General features: G+C 49.0%; 3 protein-coding genes across 7 annotated transcripts in view; 1 reads left to right on the top strand and 2 right to left on the bottom strand.

Annotated features, from left to right (window-relative positions):
- Positions 1 to 165: 165 nt before the first annotated feature.
- P2RX5 (purinergic receptor P2X 5) lies at positions 166 to 11,000 on the bottom strand. 2 transcript variants are annotated; one of them, XM_065853040.2, is made up of 12 exons: positions 9,755 to 11,000; positions 7,342 to 7,492; positions 6,467 to 6,586; positions 5,437 to 5,512; positions 4,991 to 5,087; positions 4,570 to 4,650; positions 3,694 to 3,832; positions 3,156 to 3,292; positions 2,874 to 2,967; positions 2,308 to 2,373; positions 1,910 to 1,992; positions 166 to 1,476 (listed from the first exon to the last, which is right to left on the bottom strand). In XM_065853040.2, exons 1-12 carry the CDS (start codon positions 9,889 to 9,891, stop codon positions 1,401 to 1,403), a joined length of 1,257 nt encoding a protein of 418 aa, XP_065709112.1. In that variant the 5' UTR covers positions 9,892 to 11,000; the 3' UTR covers positions 166 to 1,400. The 2 variants fall into 2 exon arrangements, with proteins under 2 accessions (XP_065709112.1, XP_065709113.1); XM_065853041.2 differs by having other exon boundaries at positions 6,515 to 6,586.
- A 56-nt stretch (positions 11,001 to 11,056) lies between these two features.
- ITGAE (integrin subunit alpha E) overlaps positions 11,057 to 23,164 on the bottom strand; it is a 29,365-nt gene continuing 17,257 nt past the window's right edge. The window contains exons 25-36 of one of the 4 annotated variants that reach the window (XR_011741958.1): positions 22,720 to 22,855; positions 22,341 to 22,442; positions 21,951 to 22,027; positions 21,329 to 21,406; positions 20,818 to 20,884; positions 20,623 to 20,730; positions 17,052 to 17,126; positions 16,862 to 16,963; positions 16,314 to 16,409; positions 15,648 to 15,758; positions 14,986 to 15,218; positions 11,057 to 14,120 (exon numbers count right to left, since the gene is read on the bottom strand). Coding sequence is in view for 3 of the 4 variants with exons in the window: in XM_071817094.1 (XP_071673195.1) it covers positions 15,156 to 15,218; positions 15,648 to 15,758; positions 16,314 to 16,409; positions 16,862 to 16,963; positions 17,052 to 17,126; positions 20,623 to 20,730; positions 20,818 to 20,884; positions 21,329 to 21,406; positions 21,951 to 22,027; positions 22,341 to 22,442; positions 22,720 to 22,855 (1,015 nt within the window). In the remaining variant the exon portion in view is untranslated. Of the gene's footprint in view, positions 14,121 to 14,631; positions 15,219 to 15,647; positions 15,759 to 16,313; positions 16,410 to 16,861; positions 16,964 to 17,051; positions 17,127 to 20,622; positions 20,731 to 20,817; positions 20,885 to 21,328; positions 21,432 to 21,950; positions 22,028 to 22,340; positions 22,443 to 22,719; positions 22,856 to 23,164 lie in introns of those variants that run through there. The other 3 variants (XM_071817094.1, XM_071817095.1, XM_071817096.1) reach the window with 3 other exon arrangements.
- HASPIN (histone H3 associated protein kinase) lies at positions 17,324 to 20,149 on the top strand. The gene has a single exon (XM_065853039.2). The coding sequence runs from the start codon at positions 17,382 to 17,384 to the stop codon at positions 19,980 to 19,982; it is 2,601 nt and encodes an 866-aa protein (XP_065709111.1). The 5' UTR covers positions 17,324 to 17,381; the 3' UTR covers positions 19,983 to 20,149.

Below are 23,164 nucleotides of genomic sequence, written 5' to 3'. Positions count from 1 at the left end.
ACAGTAGTTTATGCTTTGACAGATTCATGGCCTCAGAAAACAACCAGCACTTGCTGCCCATTAACAGGTATTCAAATACTTGCTCTACTCATAACTGGCTTGCTTAGCATTAGTGTGTATCACAAAGAGAAGGTGGGGTGTGCAACCTAAAGAACACACTTTGCAGAAGAGTCTCAGGGAACATTCCCCTGAAGTGATAAATTTTATTGCTGTACATTAATACAAGGAGGAAAAAAAATAAAGAAGCTCCTGAGAGGGAATCTGGTTATGTTTGATCAACAACGGTTATGGGAATCGTGCTAAACAGATGATATAAAGAAGGAAAATATTCTACGGAATTTGGGGGGCGTGAAGACTTCAGTTCTGCAGTACAGCTCAATGTACTATGAAAAAAGGCATAAGCATTAGGTCCCCCATCCGGATCTCTCCCCACCATGAACGATTGGTAAGCGATGCAGAAAAGGACAATCCCGAGCAAATTAAACCAACCGCTAAACAAAGGAGGGAGAACCCAAGACCATCTCCATGCAGATACTCCAGCACCACGCTGCTTTTCAGTGCATTAACCCCTTTTCTCCCCAATGCCAACCACAGAAATGTGTGTCCTGCCTTACTTCAAAATACCCGTCACCTGTTCTGTGCTCCAAAATGGTTCTCTGGGCCAACTACAAGTGGAGCTGGTGGCAGCGGGTGAGGGGGACGGGCAATTCTCCACCAGGAGCTGCGGCAGGACCTTCTGCTGGTCCTGAGACGAGCACAGCGCCTCGTTGCAGCTGCTGCGAAGGCTTTCCTGGTGAAGCACCGTTTCTAGCCCTAACAGCGACTGCCCCTGCTCGGACACAGGCCCAAGGTGTTACAGGATAATCATCCTCTTTCCCCCATGCTCCGAGAGCTGCTGAACTTCATCGCGCTTCCCAACAAGAGCCGTCCTGCTGCTTTACAGCTTCATCTTGTGAGTCACACAAGCGAGAGGTGGCAGCTGCGGCCACAGGCAGGGGAGTAGGAGACGGGTTGGATCTCAGCCCTCCTCAAGTGCCAGTGCTGGGTCGCATCACGGCTCTTTGGCGCATGGAAGCGAAGCACAGCCACGGGATAACGCTGGCTATTGTTGTAGGGACAAATAGATCGAGATACAAACCCATTCATTTGGTGCCTTCTTTTTCCTTTTATAAAATCCATTTATAAATCCATATTGACAACACACTGTTGCAAGCTCAGGATACCAAAGAACATCTCAGGGAAAGGAAGGTGTTCTTTAAAGGAGTTTTTTTTCCTCTGAGAATCCCAATAATAGAGAGTAGATCTGATCTGGGCTGTCTCCACCTCCCAGTCCCGGTGTGATTTCACACCTGCGTGGTTTCCCTGGAATGTGAGTCCAGCTGGCAGAGCCATTGCTGTGCCTAGAGCCCCCCGAGCTGCTCAGGGCTCTGATTCCCATTCAGCGCGGGGCTGGATAACGATTTCCTGGAACTGGACCTGAGGAGACAAGCAAAGGTGACAGACAAGGCACACGGACTATTTCTGCTTCAGGAGACAACACAGGGAAAAAGTCTCCCAGCCAGGCTTGCCACACCATGCCACAAAGGCTGTCACCCTCCCTACAGATACAGCCCCAGTTCTCCGTTTCATGAGGCTCTTGGAGCTGCCCAGTTCCACCCACAGTCATCATGGACCAACAGTGCGAGGCTGTTTCCAGCCCAGCTGTGACACAGCAGGTTCCTTCCCTCCCCAGCAAACTGCAATAATGAATTACAGAGGGAGGAACTTGGCTAAACTCACTTGAGGAATATAATTTCCTGGAATTGGCCTTTGTTTGCCATTAAAGTTTACTGTGCTCTTGTATCTCCTATTTCTATTAGTCATAACAATAAAATCATTACATTTAAACACAAAAGCCAAGCCCACTTACTTTACTTCCTCATACTTTTTGCCTCGATAGAAGTTACTCTTTTTAATCAGATACAGCAGCACCAAGTCACAAAAGAAAGCTCCCTGCAAACAGAAAGAACTTGTGGTTTATGTTTGGAGTAAAAGAGGAAATGTTCTGATCTCATTAGCAATGAGCATTAATTAAAGAATAACTTCTAGGGGCTGTGTTTTCCTTCATACTCCATGTAATCTTAGACCACAAGGTACATTGACAAATGCCTTTAAGCCAGGACACAGGCACACACCTGACTGAGCAGGCAGAGTAGCAAAAACTCTACTGAAGAAGATATAAATCAACTATCCCATTTTTATCCTCAGAACAGCTAAATGACCAATCTGGGTCCCAATATGTTACTTTAAGAAAGCACATTCACTTACCGCTCCCATGAGAGCAAGCCCTGAGCCGATATTGATAATAGTGGGGATGATGTTAAATTTCCCTGCCTAAAAGAAAAAAGGTCATGAAGCACTTGGTGAAAAAACAACCCAAGAAACATCTTAAGGGTTTGGTATCACACGGGGGAGGCTCCTGTGGGTGTGTTTTGTTTGCAACAAGCAGGCAGAACCATAGATTTGCACTGAATGATCTTGCAGGCTAAAGGTCTGTGTGTCTCAGATCCAACTGTCCATGGCTGCATTTCTAAGCTTGCGTCATCCTGCATTAGGCTTATCTTTTTCTGCATGGAAAACAAGTCTCTGGGGCATAGTTACTTTCACTGGACTTCACATGAGCCTGTTTTTAGATTTAGAAGAGATGCAGACTCATCCACACTCCAGGTCATGTCCTTCCCTGTGCAGGGTTAGCTCCACATGGAAGAATGGCAGGAGCCCTTTCCTACAACAAGCCAGTGAGACTGTTGTCACCCCAGAGCTATCTCTGTGCTGAGAGGGCTCTCCCCTCTTCTTCCTCTCCATGCTCAGAAAATTCTGGCCTGGGACCTCACCTTGCCGTTCACCATCACATCAAAGCGGATTCCATACGCTTTCATGAGCGTCCGGTAGTCGACCCCCTCAGCATCCCGGTAATATTTGGCAAACCTGGAATAGAACAGTGCTGATTTTAACTCCGTCCTATGCCCCACACAGAAGAACCCATATGAATTCCCTTATCTGTTCCAACAGATCTGTTCTTCCATTAAACATAGTTTTAGGTGGTACTTCCCTGCCAAGCTCCAAACCAGCTCAGCCTGACCCCAGTACTGAACTGTATTCTCCTCCTTACTTACCTGAAGTTGTACCCAGAAGAGATGGACTTTTCTGCAAACTTGTTATCCAGCCGGCTAAAAGAATAGTGAGGATTACATTCAGAAGGGGCTTTATCAAGATCACAGTTCCATTCAATCTGAATTCCTATCACACCACCCTTAACGAAAGAGAGAGACAGTGTGAGTTTTTTAAGTTTAGGTCAATCAATGTGTCTTCAAGTTTGTCAGATACTTGGGGAAGTTTTCCCCGGGGACAAGAACAGCCGCATTTCTGGTCACAGGCACGAGCACACACACTTCTGGATGGGCTAAGTTCATGCTTAAGATATTAATCACGTTACACACAACTCTCGCTTTCCCTGTGCTGCCATCTGAGATTTCTCATAGCAGGATGCTGATTTCATTTATTTAAGTGGCTGTAACATACTGCAGTAGAGAAGAGGCTCTTTAATGCAGGGACAAGTTGACACAGACAGAAGCTGGGCAGGAGGCAAACCCCAGCCAGGGGCTCCCAGTATGGCCAGCTGGGAAGCCACACGGGCCCAAGGGACACTCCTACCTCCAAAGCCATTCCCTGGAAGTCACTCCCAGCCCACTCAACGATGTTCCCAAGGAGGAAGATGGGACAGTACGGATGCTCCGTGCTGTAGCGGCAGCTCTTCAGGTAGGACTCGTTGTTGGTTGCCAGCACATTTGTCCTGCATGTAGGGAAGGGGAAAAACCACCTTGTCTCCTCTGCTTGCCTACACAGCCTACGCCACCAAGACTGCAGAGACAAGAGACTCCTCCAACATCGTTCATGCACAACAGAAATGGCACCTTGTCACCAGCCTCGTCACCCTGCGAGCCTCTCCGCTGCTGGCCCAGGGAAAGCAGGATGCCCACCCAAAACACACATCCAGGCTGGACAGGGACTGGCCCAGCTGAATCTGGGCGCAAGGAAGGACTCACACGGAGCATCCACTTAGTTTTCTCAAGGAAAAAAGATGCTAGAAACGTCTAGGTCAGAAAAGCAAGAACACACTCCTTCAGCAGCAAATGGAAACAAGTATTTTTAGATCTGCATTTTCTCAACCTTGTCCAAGCACCTTCATTTTTATGGAAGAGGAGGAATATTTGGGAGCAGAAGCAGCTCAGGAACCTGATCATGCACTGGCCGGCGGCCAGATCCATCTGCCTTAGGAGCTCTGGTGCATCCTGTGCTGTAGGAGCCATCGCAGACCTCATCTGGTGAAGAACAGCCTGACCCCAAGATCTGAACCCGCATTTTCTCCTTGTTCTCACACAGCCGGAAGCCAAAGGCCTCCCCCTGCACTTTGGAAGAGGGAATGTCCATCTCCCACCCTAACCCTCAGGCAGGAGGACAGTGGAGCAAACTGTGGTTATTTGCTCTGGGATGGAAAGGACAGGGGGATCTCCGACTACGTGCACTTACTTGGAGAACTTAAACTTGGGGAAACGGATTGAGTTCTTGATGTAAACAGTGAAGTTTTCTGCCGCGGCGAGAAGTGGTTTCCTGCAAGAGAAGGTTTGTTACCTGGTTTACATTCGTACCCTCTCTGCATGTTTAAACTGGAATTGCTATCTCAGAAACAGCTGCTTTTCCCCACACTGCCAGCAAGGAGTTGGTGAGGAGTGTGTGGGCTGAGGGGAAGCACCGAGGGCTGGGACAGCCCTGGGACAGCCAGTGAGCCCGGTAGGGGGTTCAGGGGGTGCAGGCGGCCACGGAGCTCCTCCCAGCACTGCAGCAGCCAACATTCAAGCAAGTGCCCAAGCAGAGGGAACCCAGAAACCACCCTCAATGACACACAAGCCAAGCGACTCAAGCCTGGAAACAGCACAGGGCAGCCACGTACTTGAGCTTGGATCTTTTCTCCACTGGGCACCAGGCCAGTATCTCACAAGTCCCTCTGATGCTGTCCCTGTCTTTCAAACAACGGCCAGTCTTAACCCCTGCAGCACAGACATCACAGAAGAGGTCACGCAGAGCAGCCACCTCCTCTCCTTGTCTACAGGGCACATGAGAATCAGGTGCTTTTCACTGCCACCCTCAGCCCTCCCTGCTGTGAAAGAGTCTCAGCTGGAGCAAACACTTGTGTTCTTTCTCTGACCAGCCCAGGGTGCTCTGGCCCAGCCACCACAGAGCTGTAGGCAAGGCAGCAATCTTAATAAAAGGTCGTAAAGCAAAGAAAGTCCTTGCTGCTCTCTGTCATCAGAGATCTCTGGGGTTGTAACCTGGCTGATGCCTCTAAAGGCACCCGTCTCCACCAGAAACAGGACAAGAGGAGGGACTCTCACTTACCATTGCCGGCCACCACCGCTTCCCCGGCCGGGCAGTCCCCGTCCTTTTGACACACGGCATCGGGAATGCTGGCACTCTGCAAAGCGCAAGAGGACAGAAGTGAGACCTGTGGCAGGACACAAGGCTCAGAGGGGTAAGACACTGCTGCTGATGTGGGGTGAATCCTCTATAGGATGGTGAACACTGAAAACGTGCAGCTGAAGCGGCAGCTGTAGGTTGTGCAAACAGCTGGGCAGTGTCACACCATCACAACACTGTGGTTCAGCTGTTGCTTTGGGGCTCTGCTCAGTCTGGAGAGGCACAGGCTGTGGAAAAACCCAGACATCACCCACCACTCACCAAAACCAAGCAGGAGGCCACAGCACTTCACCCTAAGAGACAACCCTACCTTTGATTTAAGCCATAAGCTTTCTGAGCTCAAAATTACCCTTCTTGGGTTAATGCAGCCACTAGAGGACAGCCACGTCCTGAACAAGTGAGCCGTGCTCTGGGCCTGGACTGCCCCTCTCCTCCTGATATGGAAAATTCATCGCTGCTACATGGAGACAACCCTCCCCAGCCAGCCAGTGTCCTCCCCCAGGCCCCAGCTCGTTCTGAACCATGTCTGCAGAGGGCATTTCAGCAGAACAGGGAAAGACCTCATGCCTCTGGCCCATGAGGCATGTTCTGGAAGTTACAAAACACCCTCTCATGTCCTGAAGGTAACAAAAGCCTGAATGTTCAGCCCTTCCCACGATGGGGCTCTTGGAAAGTCTCCTCTACCCTTAAGTAGAGCAAGTCACCTCAAAGTTGTTTTCCCATGGCCTTTTCTGACCCTGAGCAATCACTGCTCTGGTCTCATCTCCAGCTGGCCAGAGTCAGCAAGACTCTACATGATCAGTGCCTCTGGAAACTAAGGCAGCTGAACCTCCCAGGTTTGCAGTAACCAGCCCGAGTTTTCCCAGCTGAGATGTTACACTACAGACAAAAACCATTCGCCTTTCATCCTTCAGTGTTCGTTGTTCCCCAGGTGTCCTCTGTCAGTTCTTACCCCCGGTTTTGTAGGGGTCTGGGGGCCAAGGGGCTCAGTTCTTCCTACCTCAGGACACGTGGCTTGCCTCTGGTTTGGGGTCACAATCAGATTCGTCATGACAAAGAAGACATTTTCACCCTAGAATAAACAAAGTAAAGCAGGAATAGTTAGAAAACCTGTTTTACTCTTAAAGCACCTGTTACAAGGAGGATGCAGTTCTCCGCAGAACAGTCACATCTCCCTCTCTTCTGTTTCCATCCATTTACAGCTTTCTACCCCTTGTCAGCACAGGATCCTGATTTTCCCTTCACACATCTCCACGCACATGGCAGACATGAGCAGGACAAGCACAGACAGACCCTGGCAAGCACAGCTGGGCAACTTCCAGCCTGGTGCCGGGCCACATCTGCTGCCACCTCTTCCAATGAAGCATCAGCTATGCATCTCACTTCATCCAAGTCAAGGAAGCAGCAAGGCAGGTTTAGCCAGACACATTTCAAGCAACCCTCATCACTCAAATTGCTCCACAGTTTCTCTGCCTGTGACAGGGCACCTGACTAGATGATCTTTAAAGGTCCCATCCAACACAAACCATTCTGTGCACGCCCAGGAGCGGAGATGAGCCCAGGCAAGCAGACGCTCTGCTCAGCCGAGCAGTCCCACTGACATCCCCGGGACTCCTGCTGCATGGTTCTGCTGGCCAAACAGCACGGACCTTTGTGAGAGAGACAAGGCTGCCTTGATATTTGCTGGAAAGACCTAAGAGAAGACCCAGCATCGCTTTCTTGTAGTCCACCTCCTGCTTATTCACGGGAAAGACCTGGATACATCACTTCAGCACTTCCAGCAGCAGCCACGCTGGACAATCACTTTCTAGCAGAGGTGATGCCAACCTGTGGAGGGATGACGTAGTCTGCGACGTCCCACAGCCTCTCCCCCAGCTCCGAGGTGTTGGTGAAGGCTACGCCTTTCAGCTTGGTGATGACCGAGCTCTGCAGGGACGTGTCCGTGTCCTGATAGCCTTTCTTGACAACAAACACCCACCTGTGGAGAACACAGCAGGCAGCAGCAAGTGGGGTGAGAGATTTACACCAAGGCCAAACATCATTCAAGGGCAAATCAAAACAAGCCAATGACACCAAACCCTCTGCAACTACTACTACAAATTTAGAATAAACTCTTTGACACAAGTTGTGGATATCTACAGCACTGGTGGAAAAGTCAGGACCAAGACCCCACATGCAGGGTAAGTGTAATAACTGGTCATGGGGTTGCAAACCAAACCAGCCTCCCTGTCCTGTGCTACGTCCAGCAACCTCAATGGACAGAGGGGAGGGCAGGGCTCTGTGTTCCTCAAGATGAAAAATAATATAAGCTTTTGCAAGTTGCAGTGAAGAGTGTAGCTGGTTTCACAAATATACACTCACTCCCATTTTAGCGGCTGCTGTTAGGCTGCCAGTCCAGCAACTGGTCACGGCTGGGGAGATGCAACTCCTGCAGGTGAGCTGAACATCACCAACAGAAACCTGTAGGGAACACTCTCAGCTGGATACAGGATCTTTCGTAGGCCAGGGTGATGGTAACAGCCTGATCACACCCTGCCCTCTGTGCTCAGGCTCCTCACTGGCACAGCTGGAAGAGCGGCTGCCCAGCCAAGCAGTGCAGGGACCCTGGGCCACTTCTCCCCGCTGGGAGCAGCGAGAGCTGCGTGAAACCCTCTCTGTGTTAAATGAAATGCATCCAGCTGCTCCACAACACTGCCAAATGCCAAGATAACAAATCACCCAGCCCTTTGAAGAAGCAAAGGGCACTGGGGCAGGTTTTGGGAGGGACGCAGGCTGCGTGGGCTGCAGAGCTCCCTTTGCAGAGCTCTGCTGCACACAGGAAAGGAAAGCGGCCACCAAGGGCTGAGCAGCACTGACGTGCTGCCCCTCACCTGCTACTTGTGACAAGCCTGAATAACAACATTCCCCACCCCTGAGAAGTTTCCTACTTTCCTTGTTTTCCCAAGAGCACTGCTTTTCTCTCCCAGGAGGGCTCAAACAGCAGAATCTTACATTTTTCACAGTGAATTGGGGAAGAAACGGCAGCTACACACAAGAAAAGATCCAGCGGGGTTTGACGATCACAAGCCCCAAGCCAGCCTCTGACTGGGTGCGGAATGAAGCCGTCAGACACCAGAGTGACGCTGACCCCCGCTTTGACATCGGCCACCATGGAGTCACCGCGGGCACCACCAGTGACGGTGCCAAAGGTTTGTGGAAAGCAACAGATACCCAGGGAAAAAAAATAGCCTGTATGGCCCAGTCTCTGAACACTCACGGTCACTGGTCATGTTATACCCCTCCCGGACAGGGGATGTGTCCTCGGCAACGTTATCTGCAGGATTCCTCCTTTAGCAGCTAATACATGCCAGACTGCTGAGACTCCAGCTCTGCCCTGCTAGCTAAAGCAGGCTCTGGAGCTGTGCACCTTGCTATAAATAAACTCAGCACGTAAAAATGACTCTGCTATATTTAATCAGTGAAAACACGAGGTGCGAGAAAGGTGAAGGGACTCAGAAGCACAGACGGTGAGGGCAGAGACCTCCGAATCACATTCTGCAAAGCCTCAGAAACTCAGGAAGCAACAGCGCAGGCATCGCATAGGCTGCATAATTTCCGGTCTGAGCCCGCAAGGAGCATCGCTGTGTTCGTTCCATGTCAGCGCGAGCGGCTCTTGCAGAACTGGGCCGTTTCTGAGGTGCTTTGTCCCCACGCCAGCTCGCCCTGCTCTGCAATGAACGCAAGGCAGCCGACATTCACGCTGCCTCAGCCTCCGCAGTCCCAGCTGCTGCAGCCCACTCCGGCAAAGAAATCCACCACTTTGTGCTCGCTTCCCTCCCATTTAGACTTGAGCATGTCATGCTGTGCAGACAAGCCGGGTTTGTCCCATGGCTCAGCAACCACGGCCATAAATGCTATTGTTTCTAATGAGTCAGGTGTTAAGGTTTGGCACCATTCCCATCAAGTATAGAAATAAAGGCATAAATAATGCAGCACAAAGCCATAGTGCCGTTTGATCTATTTTTAACTCTACGTTAATCTGGAAGGTAGAGCCGAATCGAGCAGTCATTAGCAGGTGAAAAAGCAGATAAAAGTCTATTAGACATTACAAAATGCAGCTGTATAAACAAGCAGAACTACCTGCATTAAAATCATAAGGCACAGCAAGCTGTCGCTGCATGCAGAGTATCCCACACCCACCCTCACAACACAGCAAGCAAAGGCACCCGCAGCGGTGTGTGAAACGCAGGGTGATTCTTACCCCACCAGGTAAGCCAGGATGGAGAGCTGCACCACTCGGTAGAGAATCCCCACCTTCTTGTTCTTCGCAATGACGTATTTCTCTGTTTTATAATCAAAAAGCGATAGAAATAAACCCTTCCAAGCCACCTGCCCCATGCTCCCAGCTCACCCCGTGCTCTGGAGCACCAGGGGCGTCCGCCACTCGCATTATCCACACGTGCTCTGCATGGAAACCCGACACACCAGCCCCTTCAGAGGCTGATCTCCTCCCTCCCGTCAGCTGCTCGCCGACAGCAGCTTTCGGGTCAGAAACCGGCAGCTGCGCTAACACAAGATCCTTCCTTAGCTGCTTTCCAGCTCATTTATCCTCTGGGGAAGCCCTCGCCTCAGTTTTGCTCCTGAGCTTCACGCTCTCCCTGACAGCCATAGAACATTTATAGTGAAACATGTTATAGCATGAAGCTGTGTTACAGCACCCGGGGCGACAGAGCTGCAGTCTCTCCCTGTTCACTATTTAAACCTCTCTTCAGCCTTTACATGACGACACAGCACCCAGTTGCAACAAGAACTTCGGTCCCTACCAGTCATCCAAAATACCTGCCCGGCTACCACATCTTCCCATCCAAAACCCAGCTGAGAAACTAATAAATAAATTCTGCGTGTGGTTAAGGGATCAATCAGCATCACATCTCACTAAAATGCACGGTGAGGGCTGGGCACATATAGATACAGAACATACTGTCTGATGAAATACCAGAGGGAAATGAATAGTTTAACCCTCGCTGAGATAAGAGTTGTTCACTAGTGAGTAGTGCAAGTGGTGACTTCCAGTCTAACAGAGGCATTTGAAATGATCGTTACTTAAACCAAAAGGGTGGACAGTGCTCATGGTAACGTTTTTGCTCGTTATTCACACGCAGTCACAGATGCACAGCCCTGCCTGCCTAAGCTGCTCCTTATCTATGTTTCCTTCCACCTGTCAGTAACATTTTGGCGTTCAGCTCCCCAGAGCTGAGCTCAGCCCAGTCACGAGCCCGTAAATACCACATAAAGGGACTATGGAAATTAAACCTCAGACCCTTGCCCCGACACGGCGGCACTTGAAACACAGCAGGGTCACATCTATGTCTTTATGACATTGTAGCATAGAAACGTTTCAGCCCAATAATATCTTTAAATTGCACCCAAAAGAGACGGTGCGTTTTCCAGGCAACGGCAGACAGCCCTGGCCGTTCACCAGACTGCTGATCCTGCCCCTTTCTGTTCCAAACCATCACCCCCAGGCACTGATTCCCCCAGTGACCCCCAGCCCACCCTTTGCTGAGCTATCGCCAGGGAACATCGGCTCCCAAACACACCAGGGTTGACTCACAAGATGCTGAGACACCCTGGAAATGCTCCTGCAGCAAACGCCTGAGCGATGCAGATGCATCATCCCTCAGAAACAGGCGCCAGAGCAGCTACTGAAAATAGAAAGGAGATGAGGAGCAGGGGATGTAAGTAGGAGATAAACTATTTTGGAAAGGAAATGGGCATCGGAAAAAGCAGAGGTCAGCTCTCTATTAGTGTTTTTTTCTCATAGTATTATACTTGTAGGTCGATATCTTAAAAAAACATAAGGGGAAGGGTTGAACAGGTTGGAGGAGGAAGTCGCTCTTAAACCACAGCTCATGCACACAGAAACATACGGAAATCAGCAACATCAACCATAAGCTGCTTTCTGAAGATGATGGGTTTGGATGCAAGAACACAAACGTGTGCGGCCTGCAGTGAAAAATGCTCCATCCAGCTTCTCTTTAATCCTCACTGTGACTTTGCAGTGTAAATAAGAAGTTGCTGCTTGTCAATGAAAAACTGACAAAAATCAGCTTCAACATTTGTCCTAATGAGGACCCCTGAACATCCAGCCGCAGGGGGAATCTTTCTTTTGGGAGTTCTTAGGAAAACATTTCTTTTGCCTAGAAAGGGAATCTGTGGAAAGTGTCTTTGTCGTTACCCATAGGAGCATCTGATTGTGTCCCTAAGAGTGAGGAATCGAAGCGTGTTGAAGTTTCAGAGTATATTTAGCTCATCGTTTCCAGGAGAGCCATTTTCAGCCTTTGAATGTGTTCCAGCTTGCTCCCCCAAGTCTTGAATCTCCCAAACCACGTGCAGGTCTTGTTATCATTAGCTGGGGTGTTTATCCACTCCTGTCCCTCAACCCAAGAAGTGAAGGCGCTTCAGGAAGAGGACAGAAAAACACTGCACATCTAATCAAACTAATCCATCATGCCCTGTTCTGTGAGAGAGCTGGTGCTGAGTCAGATAACAGAAATGGAACAAAAATGCACATAGAATAACGCTAGGAGACGGAGTGCAGCGATAGCTGGATCAGCAGCATCACGCAGAGCTGGACTGCAATGTCTTCACCTTCCGAGGTCAGTCACTAAAACATCAGTGGGGGATGTAAAACCAAAGGCCTGAAAGCTGATTGGTTTTAACAAAATACGTATTCACATTAACACTGACTAAAAGGTGAAACCCTGCTCCTGAACATCGCTTTTTTACCTCTTGGCCAATGCTTATGGTTCCTGAGCTGGGAAGATCAGCCTGGCAGCGGAGCTCAGCTCCGGAGGCTGGGGATGCTCTAAACCAGCTCTGTGTCACCACCTGAGAGGCTGATGTGTCCCAGCTGTGCCGGGACCAGACTGGAGCCAAACTGGCAGAGAGCTGAGCAACCTGCTTGCGGCAGCGCTGCTCCATTCCAGCTCATTCACCGTTATAATAAATGACAGGAAATGTCTCTTTTGAGCTGCAATTCAATTAGCCTCCAAATAAAGCCGCCCCACCAGGCTCTCAAGCCCAGCAAAGCACTTCACAGCTCTGATCTGATGCTCTTACGTCAGCAACTGGCACTTAATAATGAAGAACTACTTAAACCCTTTTCCTGATAAGCTTTCCTGAGCTGCAAACTTCCACTTCACTCTCTCCTGCTAAACCACTGCACTCCCACCCTTCAATACACAAACCTGTCAGTGCCTGAACACGCTCAGGGAATTGTAGCCCAAGGCTTGCAAATTTTCCTGGCGTATGAGAAAGACACAAGCAGCTGGTATCACTCCTGATTAAAATAGCATCACAGGATGCATCCCGTTCTCCCCTTCCAGGATACAATTAAAGAGCTCTCTTGGATACATCAGCTCTTGTCCATCATCACTCGCCTTCATATCTCCTGCTTCTTGGTCAGATCATCGCAAAAATAGCCAAAATCTACGAGGCCAAGGTCACCTAACAGAAGGTAATAACCAAACCTGGAGTGACGGAGCCAAGCCAGGACTCAGAGCGGGGACAGGGGACGGGTGATGAGCACCAGTCACGGGGCAGAGAACAAACATCTGTTCCTGCTCTCCTGGGCTACCAGCAGCACCCAGCCTCGTGTCTCCCCGATGGACAAGGGCAGAATAACAAACCTGCCACCTTTGTGTGATGCATAAAGACCATGAACGACCCTCTAGGATCTGCAGTGACAACACCTGGAGCCCAAACAGCCCGTTAAGGTGTGAGCCGGGCTGGGGTCAGAGGGTTAATGACTCTGAATGAGTCACTGGCAAACCTGCTGCCATTCAGGGAGATGGCACGATCGTCACTGCCAGAGTCGGGGCCACACAGCAAGGCCACAAATGTTGACAAGAATTTTGCACAGGAGATTTTATTCAAAACGCAGATTGCAAACAAATTTAGCAGCAGACGCAGCAAGGCTTCCATGGAAACAGCACAAGAGCCCAGCTGTGGTTTGGATGACTGTGAGTCCTGGCAGTCTTGACTAATCCCCTAAGTGCCATCCAATTACTGCAAATGTGTTTGGCATCTACTATAGTAATTGCAAAGAATTAAATGGTCGGATGGCACTCATCGGAAATTACAAGTCACAGAACCCCATAATGCACTGAAGAAAAAACATCTAAAAAGGAAAATAGCATTACCCACTGCAAGAGCTGACCTTGACAGCCATAAGGGACAACAAAAGTAATCCAAGTAATGAGGGATACTTAATTCAGAGAAGAAACTAGAAAAAAAGGAGAGAAAGAGGGAGAATAACAAGATTAGCTGAAAGAGATGAGCTTGTTTAGCCTCAAGAAAACTCTCCTTGCAGCTCCTTATTCTTAACACTTGTTTCTACAGTTAACGCTCCTTCCCTTAGGAGAGTAATCAAAAAACTACCAACAGCTTTTCTGTGGCCACGCTTACCAAGTATGATGTGACTGTAGAGATCTGCAGGTGCTGCAGAACAGGCAGGACTTGCTGTGAAATGGAGAAGGTCTGGGCAGCAACACCACAACTTTAGTTTTCCATCAGGCAATAGTGGTTAAGCCAAAGCAGACAGGGAACTTTTGCCTCCTGAAGGTCTGAATGAAAAATCTTTCATTTACTGCTGCGTGTAAGAATGTGTGAGGTTTAGGGGTAGCCAAACATAAGAGAAATAAACCAACCACGCAATTAGTGACAGAGCAAACCGAGAGAGGAATAGTACCAACGTCTGCACTTGCCCTTCTTCAACAACAGCAAACACCTTATGGGGCTGAGATCATTTCACTGCTCAGGAAAGGAAACACCAGGCACTGGCTGAAGCCACAGGGTCCAGCCAGGGACCTTCCTTCCCCAAAGCCTGTAAATCGCAATTATTGATAACGTGTGATCAGCCGGGAGTCCCCGGTCACACACCCAGCAGGGCCAGCGGCAACACAACCACACAAACCTGGGGCAATATCCCCTGGATCGGGAGGGGTCTGACCTGGCAATGAGCTCCAGGATACAGGTTTTTATTTGTGACCAAATCAGGATTTGAAAGGAACTGAAAACGGCAAATCAGGAATAAGATTAGGAGGTACAAAAAAAGCAATCACCACATGCACACGCTTCTGATTCCAACAACCAGGGACATACTTTACTGTATTTAAATGCGCAAATACATATATATAAATACATGCAAAATGCTTGTCTCTCCATTTTCATTAGCAATGGCAGGGAAGCTCCCACTAATCCATTTCTACCTCAATCTATTCAGAAGCTACTCAGTACTAAAATCAATTTAAAAATCAGTCAACATCGCAACACCACAGTCTGAAATCCAACACATACATCTAACAGGCTCCAAGATTAATCTTTCCTACATTAAAGCAACATTTCTCCTGGGGAGTCTGGTTTATCAATAGCAGGCAGCCCCTCTACTGAACAGTCAATTCAAATTAAACAAGCAGACGGGTACATTACCCAAAAGACCTGGGCCCCTACGGTCAAAACAGCAATTTGGGAGAGTCCCAAGGTCCGGAGCACTGTAGCTCTACCAGAGAATATGAACTGGTTTGCATCTCAGCCAGACTTTGACTCTTCTCTTTCCATAAAGCCGGTGAAAGAGCACAGAGCTTTCTGCTTCCGCCGGCTTAGTTTTCAGGAAGATTTTCTTGCTCCATCATAGCTTTAAAGTTTCTTTTGAAAAAGCCACACTGAGGAAAAAATAAAAGAAATTATTGAGTCTTTGTGTGTACGTTAATTTTTGCTTTTTCTTAAAACAATTTTAAACTAAAATGTCAAGTTTTTCCTTCTCAGGGTTGCAATAAATGAACGAGCGAATGCAGGATGCAGTGAGGTATGAATTCTGACAGAGCTGTGAGCCCGAAGAACTACGTTGCTCAAAACTCTTCAGAACGTCTATAAACACTTCATAACATCCTGCAAAGCACTTTAAAACAGGAGCTGAGAGGTCATACTGCAATGCTCAAAATAGCCCAAAGTGTAAGACTGAGGTTTTACAACAGCACGTGGCAGATGTCCTGCAGTGCACATTTGAAAATACCTTTCATACTTAGAGAAATCTTTAAAAAAATATCTAACCGAAAGATCTGTGTTGCTGTGTGTGCATTAGCGATACCCACTTTCCAGAGAAGCACAGTAAGGAACGCCAGCAAGATAAGTCCACCGGCACAGCTTCCTATGATAACAGGCCAGAGATTAAACACTTCATCTTGCAGGAAGACGAGGGTGATCTGCAACAGAACCACGGCGGGTTGTTTTTTCTTGGTTAGATTTAACCGAGAAAGCTGAGTTACCATTCAACCTTTAAGCTGTGTGAGATGCACCATCTGTTTACCTACGCAGGTACTTTGCAATACAATATGAAATTACTTTTTATTAATTGCAAGCCTAGTCAAGGGAGTTAAATTTACCATCTTCTTTAGGAGTTTATGGCGATTACAACGATCACCGGTGACAATCTTTCAGATTAAAGAGCATGACTTCACTAGGGAAAGAGAAGGAATGTTCACTGGAAGTCCCAGAGAGGACAGGAGGCCTCTGTGTTAGCCACAAGTGTCAGATATACAGAGTTGAAACCTAAACACTTTTCTGATATTCATCGGCAAACATCCCCTCTCTGCTCATATTCTATAGTCAAAACCCGATTTCACTAAATACGATGGCAGAACAGATGTTTGCATCAAAAGGTCCAGAATTTAACCCTGGGCACTTGATGCACACATCTGGATTCCTCACTCATTCCTGCCCAGGCGAAGGACCGAGCTGCCTACGTGATGCTCTGATACCTCAGCACGATGATTCTCTTCTGTCAGCGCCAGATAGAGTTCTCTGTTGAAGGTGATTTTTCCAGGGACCAGCAAAACAGTTCTGCTTTTTAAAAACTATGGAGAAAGGAATAAAAGGGACAAACTGTCAGTTGCTTTTCAGAAAAACTTGTGTTGCAACAGCAAGTCCTTATTCAGACTGTGAGAACCAGCCCGTACGGTGCTGCCACCACGCTGTGTCCTGTGTATATAACCTCACACAAACCATCGCTTGTGAGAACTCCTCTGGAGTGATGAAAGCTTGTGGTACTGTAGGAGTTATTTCACAAGAGCAATTTCTGCAGGAAGGGAGAAGAGCGCAGCAGCATCTCTTCTAAGTGCCGAGTGCCTCCTGGGAGACACTGCCATGAATAAAACATCCCTTGAATAAAACATCCCTGTTGAAAATAGCAGAAAATAGCATCACATGTGGTAGAGCAACATCTGCACTGTGCTGTGGGAGAAACCCTTGTGCCTGTGGCAGGTGACAGACTGAGCAAAGGTGACTGAGCGTGGTTTTTTGTGTGTACCTGGTGCACGTTGGTTAAAGACAGTTCTGCTGTCACGGTGACGGTGTCTCTGCCGGCCGGGATGGAGCAGTACACGCCCTGATACCGCACGTCCCGAACCTCCTGCAACGCAACGGAGCGGAGCGGCTCAGCCCCGGCGCCGCGGGTGCCCGCGCCCGCAGCAGCAGCAGCCGGTGCGCGCCCCGCTCACCTCTGCTCCGGTGCGGCCGAAACGCTCCCGGAGATCCGGCTTCGCTTCGCCCCTCACCCAGCACCGCGTCGCCGCCTGAAACCGCACATTGAACCGCACGTTGAACCGCACGTTGAACCGCACGTTGCGCAAAACGCGCGCAAGAACCGCGGAGGGTGGGGGGCGGAGCCTAACAGCGGTCCCCGCCCCTTCTCCCGCGGAGGGGCTGGTCCGGGGGCGGGGCTTAACAGTGGTCCCCGCCCCTTCCCGCGGAGGGGCGTGGCCGCCCCGTTCTCGCGAGACCCGTTTGAACGGGCGGCGCGGTCCCGCCAGGCAGGGAGGCCCGGGGCGATGCCGCTCCAGGTCCGTCTGTTCCGCACGTACTCGCGGCGCGGCGGGCACCTCCGCCCGCCACCGCGGCCCGACCGATGGATTTCGCCGCCGCAGGACCGCAGGCGGCTGTTCAGCTCCAGTTCGGCCGGCTCCAGCACCGTCTCGGCCGGTTCCAGCACCGCCTCGGCCGGCTCTGGCGCCCTCTCCGACGACTCCGACTTCTCGCCGCCCGGCAAGCGCCGCCGCCAGCCGCTGGGTAAGCGCCCCGCTCGGCCCTGGCGCCTACGGACCCGCCGCGGCGGCACCGCGGGGAAGGAGAACGACCCGCCGGGTTCGCCGCTCGTCCCCTCCCCGTCGCCGCTCCCGGCCCCGCGCGGAGCCGCCCGCCGCCGCCAGGGGCCGCTCTGCGGGGCGCAGCGCCCCCTGCTGTGCAGCACCCCGCAGTGGCCGTCCCCGGGCGCCCTCCGCCGCCCGTCCCGCCGCCGCCGGGCCCCGCCGGGCCCCCTGGCCCTGTTCAGCACCACGCTGCAGGGCGGCTCGGGGCTGGACGGCAGCCCGGGGCTCCGCTCCCCGCCGCGCAGGCAGCGATCGGACTCGGCCGGCAGCGCCCAGAGCTCGCTGGAGTCACCGCGGGGAGAGCCGGAGCCCGTCCCGCCGTCGCCCGGGGCTGACAGCGAGGGGGAGGAGGCTGGACGGGTTTGTCCCGACGGCGCGGGCAGGAGCAGCGAGGCGGACCCGGGGTTGCGGAGGTCCTGCAGGGCTGTGAGGGCGTCGGTGCAGGGACCCCGCGGGGCACAAGCTCCCCTGTCCCCACAGAACAGCTCACCCAGCCCGCGGGCAGCGCTGCCTCCCGCTAAGGAGCCACAGCACTCAGTGCTGTGTGTCAGTGCCACTCCCGATGAACAATTTCATCATCTAAAAGGAGACTCAACACCAGGAAGCTCGTGCTGTCAGAGTGGCAAAAACCAGCAGCACCAGCTCACGCCAGTGGTGGTCTTGGACCCTCATGAAGTGTCAGTGTGGCTGACGAGTGGGAAACTCAACAAAAAGGCTGATATTGAACCCACTTGCCAGCAGCCACTGTCTCCTTTGGACCTTCAAGGAACCCTGGAGAATAAATATAGAAGTACCAAGGTTGTTTCTGGAGGGGGAAGCACCTGTAGAAAAGCCTGCATCAGCGGCTTCAGCGCCAGCCGCTGGGGGAGGCAAACGAGGCTCCGTCCGCTAAGGCACAAAAATAAGAGACTGCAGCAGCCTAACAACTCCCTTTTCAGACCACAGGTGAGGCAAAAAAGAATGAAGAAGGGTGTTCTGGAGATGTCTGTAGACATAAAAGGCAATGATTGTTCACTCCTCAATAACTCCTGTTCCTGGGGTAGAGTTCGAGCGTCTTTGTCCTTCCACAAGAAGAAGAAAGTTACGGCAGAAGAGAGTTTCTGCAGCAGCGTTCTTTGTACCCCTGCTGCGAAATCCCTGCTGTCAGGGCACCAAGCAACCCCGTCTGCTGGTGAGGATCAGGGCTGCTCTTGGTCGGCCTCCTCCATGTTCCTGCTGGCTCCCAGGAGCTGCTGTTCTGCCCTGGAGCTCGCGCTCACGGATGCAGAGAAGGTGTTTGGGGAGTGCCACCAGGAAGGGCCTGTGGCGTTTGAGGATTGCATCCCTTTAGATAAGATGAAAGATTGCAAGAAAATTGGAGAAGGGGTATTTGGAGAGGTCTTCCAGATTGGCAGTGAGAGAGGACCTGTGGCCTTGAAAGTAATTCCCATTGAGGGGGCTGAAAGAGTAAATGGTGAAGCTCAAAAGAGCTTTGGAGAGATTCTGCCTGAGGTAATAATTTCCAAAGAACTCAGTCTTCTGTCTGAAGAATCTGTGAACAGGACTGATGGGTTCATCACCTTGTACTCTGCACACTGTGTGCAAGGGGCCTATCCCAAGTACCTCCTGGAAGCCTGGGACAAATACCATGAAGTAAGGGGATCAGAAAATGATCGGCCAGACTTTTTTGGGGACAAACAGCTCTTCATGGTACTGGAGTTTGAATTTGGGGGCAGGGACTTGGAGAACATGAGAAGCAGTCTCAGTTCAGTGATAACGGCAAAGAGCGTTTTGCAGCAGGTGACGGCCGCCCTGGCCGTGGCGGAGCAGGAGCTGCACTTCGAGCACAGAGACTTGCACTGGGGCAACGTGCTGGTGAAGAAAACGGATGTAAAGGAACTTCATTATGTGTTGAACGGGACGACACACACCATCCACACAGCAGGGATTCATGTCAACATCATAGATTATACCTTGTCTCGGCTGGAGAAAGACGGGTTAACTGTGTTTTGTGACCTTTCCACTGATGAAGAACTCTTTGAAGGCACGGGGGACTACCAGTTCGATATCTACAGGCAGATGAAAGCCGAGAACTCCAACAGCTGGACTGGCTATCACCCTCACAGCAACGTCCTCTGGCTGCACTACTTGGCAGATAAACTTTTGAAAGACATGGCCTACAAGCATAAAAAACTGAATTCTTCCATGAGGAAAACAAAGCAGCAGCTCACGAAGTTCCACAAAGAAGTTCTGACCTTCGAGTCTGCCGGTGACATTTTACGGAACAGCAGCCTGTTCCAGTGAGCCGAACAGCGATGTTCCCCAGAACAGCGCTGAATCTGCCTCGCTCCTTTGCTGGTTTTTATGTATGATCTTTTAAAGCATTGGCACATTGAAGAAATATTATAATTGGTTACCATTGTGTATAAAACACGTCAAAAATGTCTAAAAAAAAAAAAGTTCTGCTTCAACATGGTTCCATTTGTACATTTTTTGAGAGGTGATGGTGGGGAGAGAAGTGACATTGAGGAGGAGGGCTAAAGCTTTCTTCAGGGCCAATTCATGTTCTAATTCCACAGAAATGTTTTTACCTTATTAGTCTTAAATTATTAAAAGTTCTTTTCTTACTGTATTGCTTTTTTTGACAAATTCTTTTTTAAAGAAAAAAAGAAAATACAGTTCTGGACAGTGAGGACAAAGGTAAATGTTGTTCCTCAGGTTTGGGACAGAGAGGGGAACCCCACCTTTTGACTCAGTTGTAAAACTGACCTGTTGTTCAGTTTGGCAAAATTTGTACCTGGAATAATGCTACAAAATGTAAATATGTAAAGTTTTTGTGATGTAGATTTTTAAAACACTCTAATCTGCAATGATATGGGGTTTTTCCCCCTCTCTTAAGGACCAGAGAATAGGTATTTGATGATAAAAAAATAAGAAAAAGTACCTGTGTTCCTGATGCGTTTTTGACTGCTATGATGTTTTGACCTTGAATACTGATAGGAACCCAAATCTGTAGCTCGATGGTAGCGTTAAAGCCATTTTCTCCATTTATCTACAAAAGAAAATGCACAAGGTAATAAGTGTTGTTTAGTGCTGATTGCAGATAGATCAGATGACCTACATTTGAAGCTTTACTTACATTAAATCTGAATTCTTTGTTTTCAAGAAGTCCTTCGCTAACATTCACGTACATTAAAGAATCTGGTCTAAAGAGAACGATAAATCAAACCAAGTGAGAAGTGAATTAAGATTATTATTAAAATTCAGTGCATCCAAGGCCCCAGATGCATTAAGTGATTAAGAGGTAGCGTGCTCAGATTTGTTGTAGCGGGAACGTCTGTGCAGTCTGTCTATATTTGTGTATATGTGCAGTCCATCAATTAGATCCGTCTTTGAGCCTGTCTTCATGTCTGTTTTTTACAGGTTGAGCAATTAGAAACCCTGGGCACCCCCCCATGATATAGTTTTATTGTTCTGTATTTCAACTCTCTACTTTTTGCTGTCTTAATACCACAGAAAACAGCTTGACAATCTGCAGTGCTGAAATTAAGATGGAAACTGCATTGGAATCTTACCAGGCACCCTCTCAATCTTTTTCTCCTCTAATTGACTAAAGTAAGGTAATGTAATTGAACATTCTTAAAACTTACGTGGTGAGGCTTGCAGAGAATGCGTATCTGACGTCCAGGACGTGTTCTTCAGTCAGGATGGTGCTGTTTTCATTTGCACTTAAAAAAAGCAGGATGGATGAAACTACATTATTATCTCTCTGCTCTTTGTTTAAAAAATGCTGTGTACTAGTTAGTCCCCATAAATTTTAATGGGAGGGAGGTGACAAGAAAAGAATCTGAACAGCAACCTCCCCCCATTGGAAAGCCCTGACTCCAGAATAATGCTCTGCGCATACGTTTTTATCCCAATTATTCAGAGTGAAAGCTTTACTTGGAACAGAGCTGGATTATATATTTTAATCATCTGTTCTCTCTGCTAAGGAAGGAGAATGTGAACCCAGTTTGCCATTTCAGAAAACAAAAGCTTTAAGTATGTACTACACTTAAATTAGAACCTTAAAGGATGCTCCATCTTTTGCTAAAGTTATCATAGAGGAAGGAAAGAGATTTTTCATGTGGATCCAAATGCTTTAGAAGGCTGAAGAGAACAAGTATGGGCTGTGTAGCCAGTGGCTGATGAGCAGCATGAACACCGAGCAGGAACTCTGGTATTTCCTTTCCAGTTCACAATGTATTTTGCAGTGAAAATAGCAATACTCACTTGGTGATATTAACGGTGATTACAGGCTTATTTGGGAATATGCTTTCATCTAATTGCCAAATCACTGAAAATTTTGCCTGTTTAGAGGGAAGAGAAAGACATAATAAAAGATTGATTACCCTGTAAATACTCTTAACTCCCCAGGGTGCTGTTAAAACATGATGGCTAATGTATTTTCTGCTCATCATTCCCTTCTGGAGAAATTAGACATCAAGTAACATGCAGGAAAATGAAAATTATCTCTTGCCTTGAGAAAATGCACCCCAGCCATAAGCTGAATTAGAAAGAATAGCGGCTCTGGCCTAATTTTAGAGATAAAGGATGCAAGAGCAGCTACTCAGAGCATCATTAAGGGGTAGGGCAAAAGTGAAAATAACAATCTGTACTTACAGTCGTCTTTTTGAATACTGGATACCCAATTCTGCAGTTGGAGGATAAGATCGTAGAAGTTAATGGTGCTGGTTGGCCACAGTGAACAGCGGGAGAGGACGGCTGCCAACAGAACGGGAACGCTCTTTAACATCAAATAAAAACAGACTGCGAAATTAAACTCGGTCTACATCTGCTCCCATAAAACAAATTAGGCCCAAATAGCCCAATAAAAGCTTGGGAGTCTTAAATCAGATAAATCCAGTTCTCAGTCCTAACAACTGAAATGTTCCCTTCCTTCCCTGGACTGTGCTTCAGGATTTATGTGGGTAGTAAATTAATAGCGGTCTGTGCTGGGTTTTCTTCCTGCAGTCTGCTGCCAGCTGTTCTACAGCCTCACCTCAACAGTCACCTTCTTAAAACGGAGCGTTTTAGGATAGTTCAAGACCATGGTTGTCATGTACGAGTCGTCTCCACTGTTTGTTAGCAAAACGTTCATGGTCACCTCTCTCGTGTGGCCGAGCACCAATTCCGTTCTAGAAGCAGACAGAGAAATGAGATGGGTGACGTGATTTCTAAGGGTTGGTATTTAATAAAATAAGAGGCCTGAAGTGTTCTGGTAATTACTGCCCCCAAATGCTTTCACACACAGCATCGTGCAATAGCCCAATTAATTATTCAGTATTCAGGGTGTGTAGGAAAATGCTTCCTTCTTAATATCGAAGGCCATCATCTCCAAACTTTATGTAAAATTTGATCATTTCTGTTTTACATCAAGATAGATTCTTAAACATTGTTCCACTTCAGCTTTTCAGTGAATTTCCAGGGTGTTTTTCTACAATGAA

The sequence above is a fragment of the Patagioenas fasciata genome, chromosome 19 (genome assembly GCF_037038585.1).
Source record: "Patagioenas fasciata isolate bPatFas1 chromosome 19, bPatFas1.hap1, whole genome shotgun sequence".
In the NCBI taxonomy this organism is placed as follows: domain Eukaryota; kingdom Metazoa; phylum Chordata; class Aves; order Columbiformes; family Columbidae; genus Patagioenas; species Patagioenas fasciata.
This window is presented reverse-complemented; position numbering and strand designations above follow the sequence as displayed.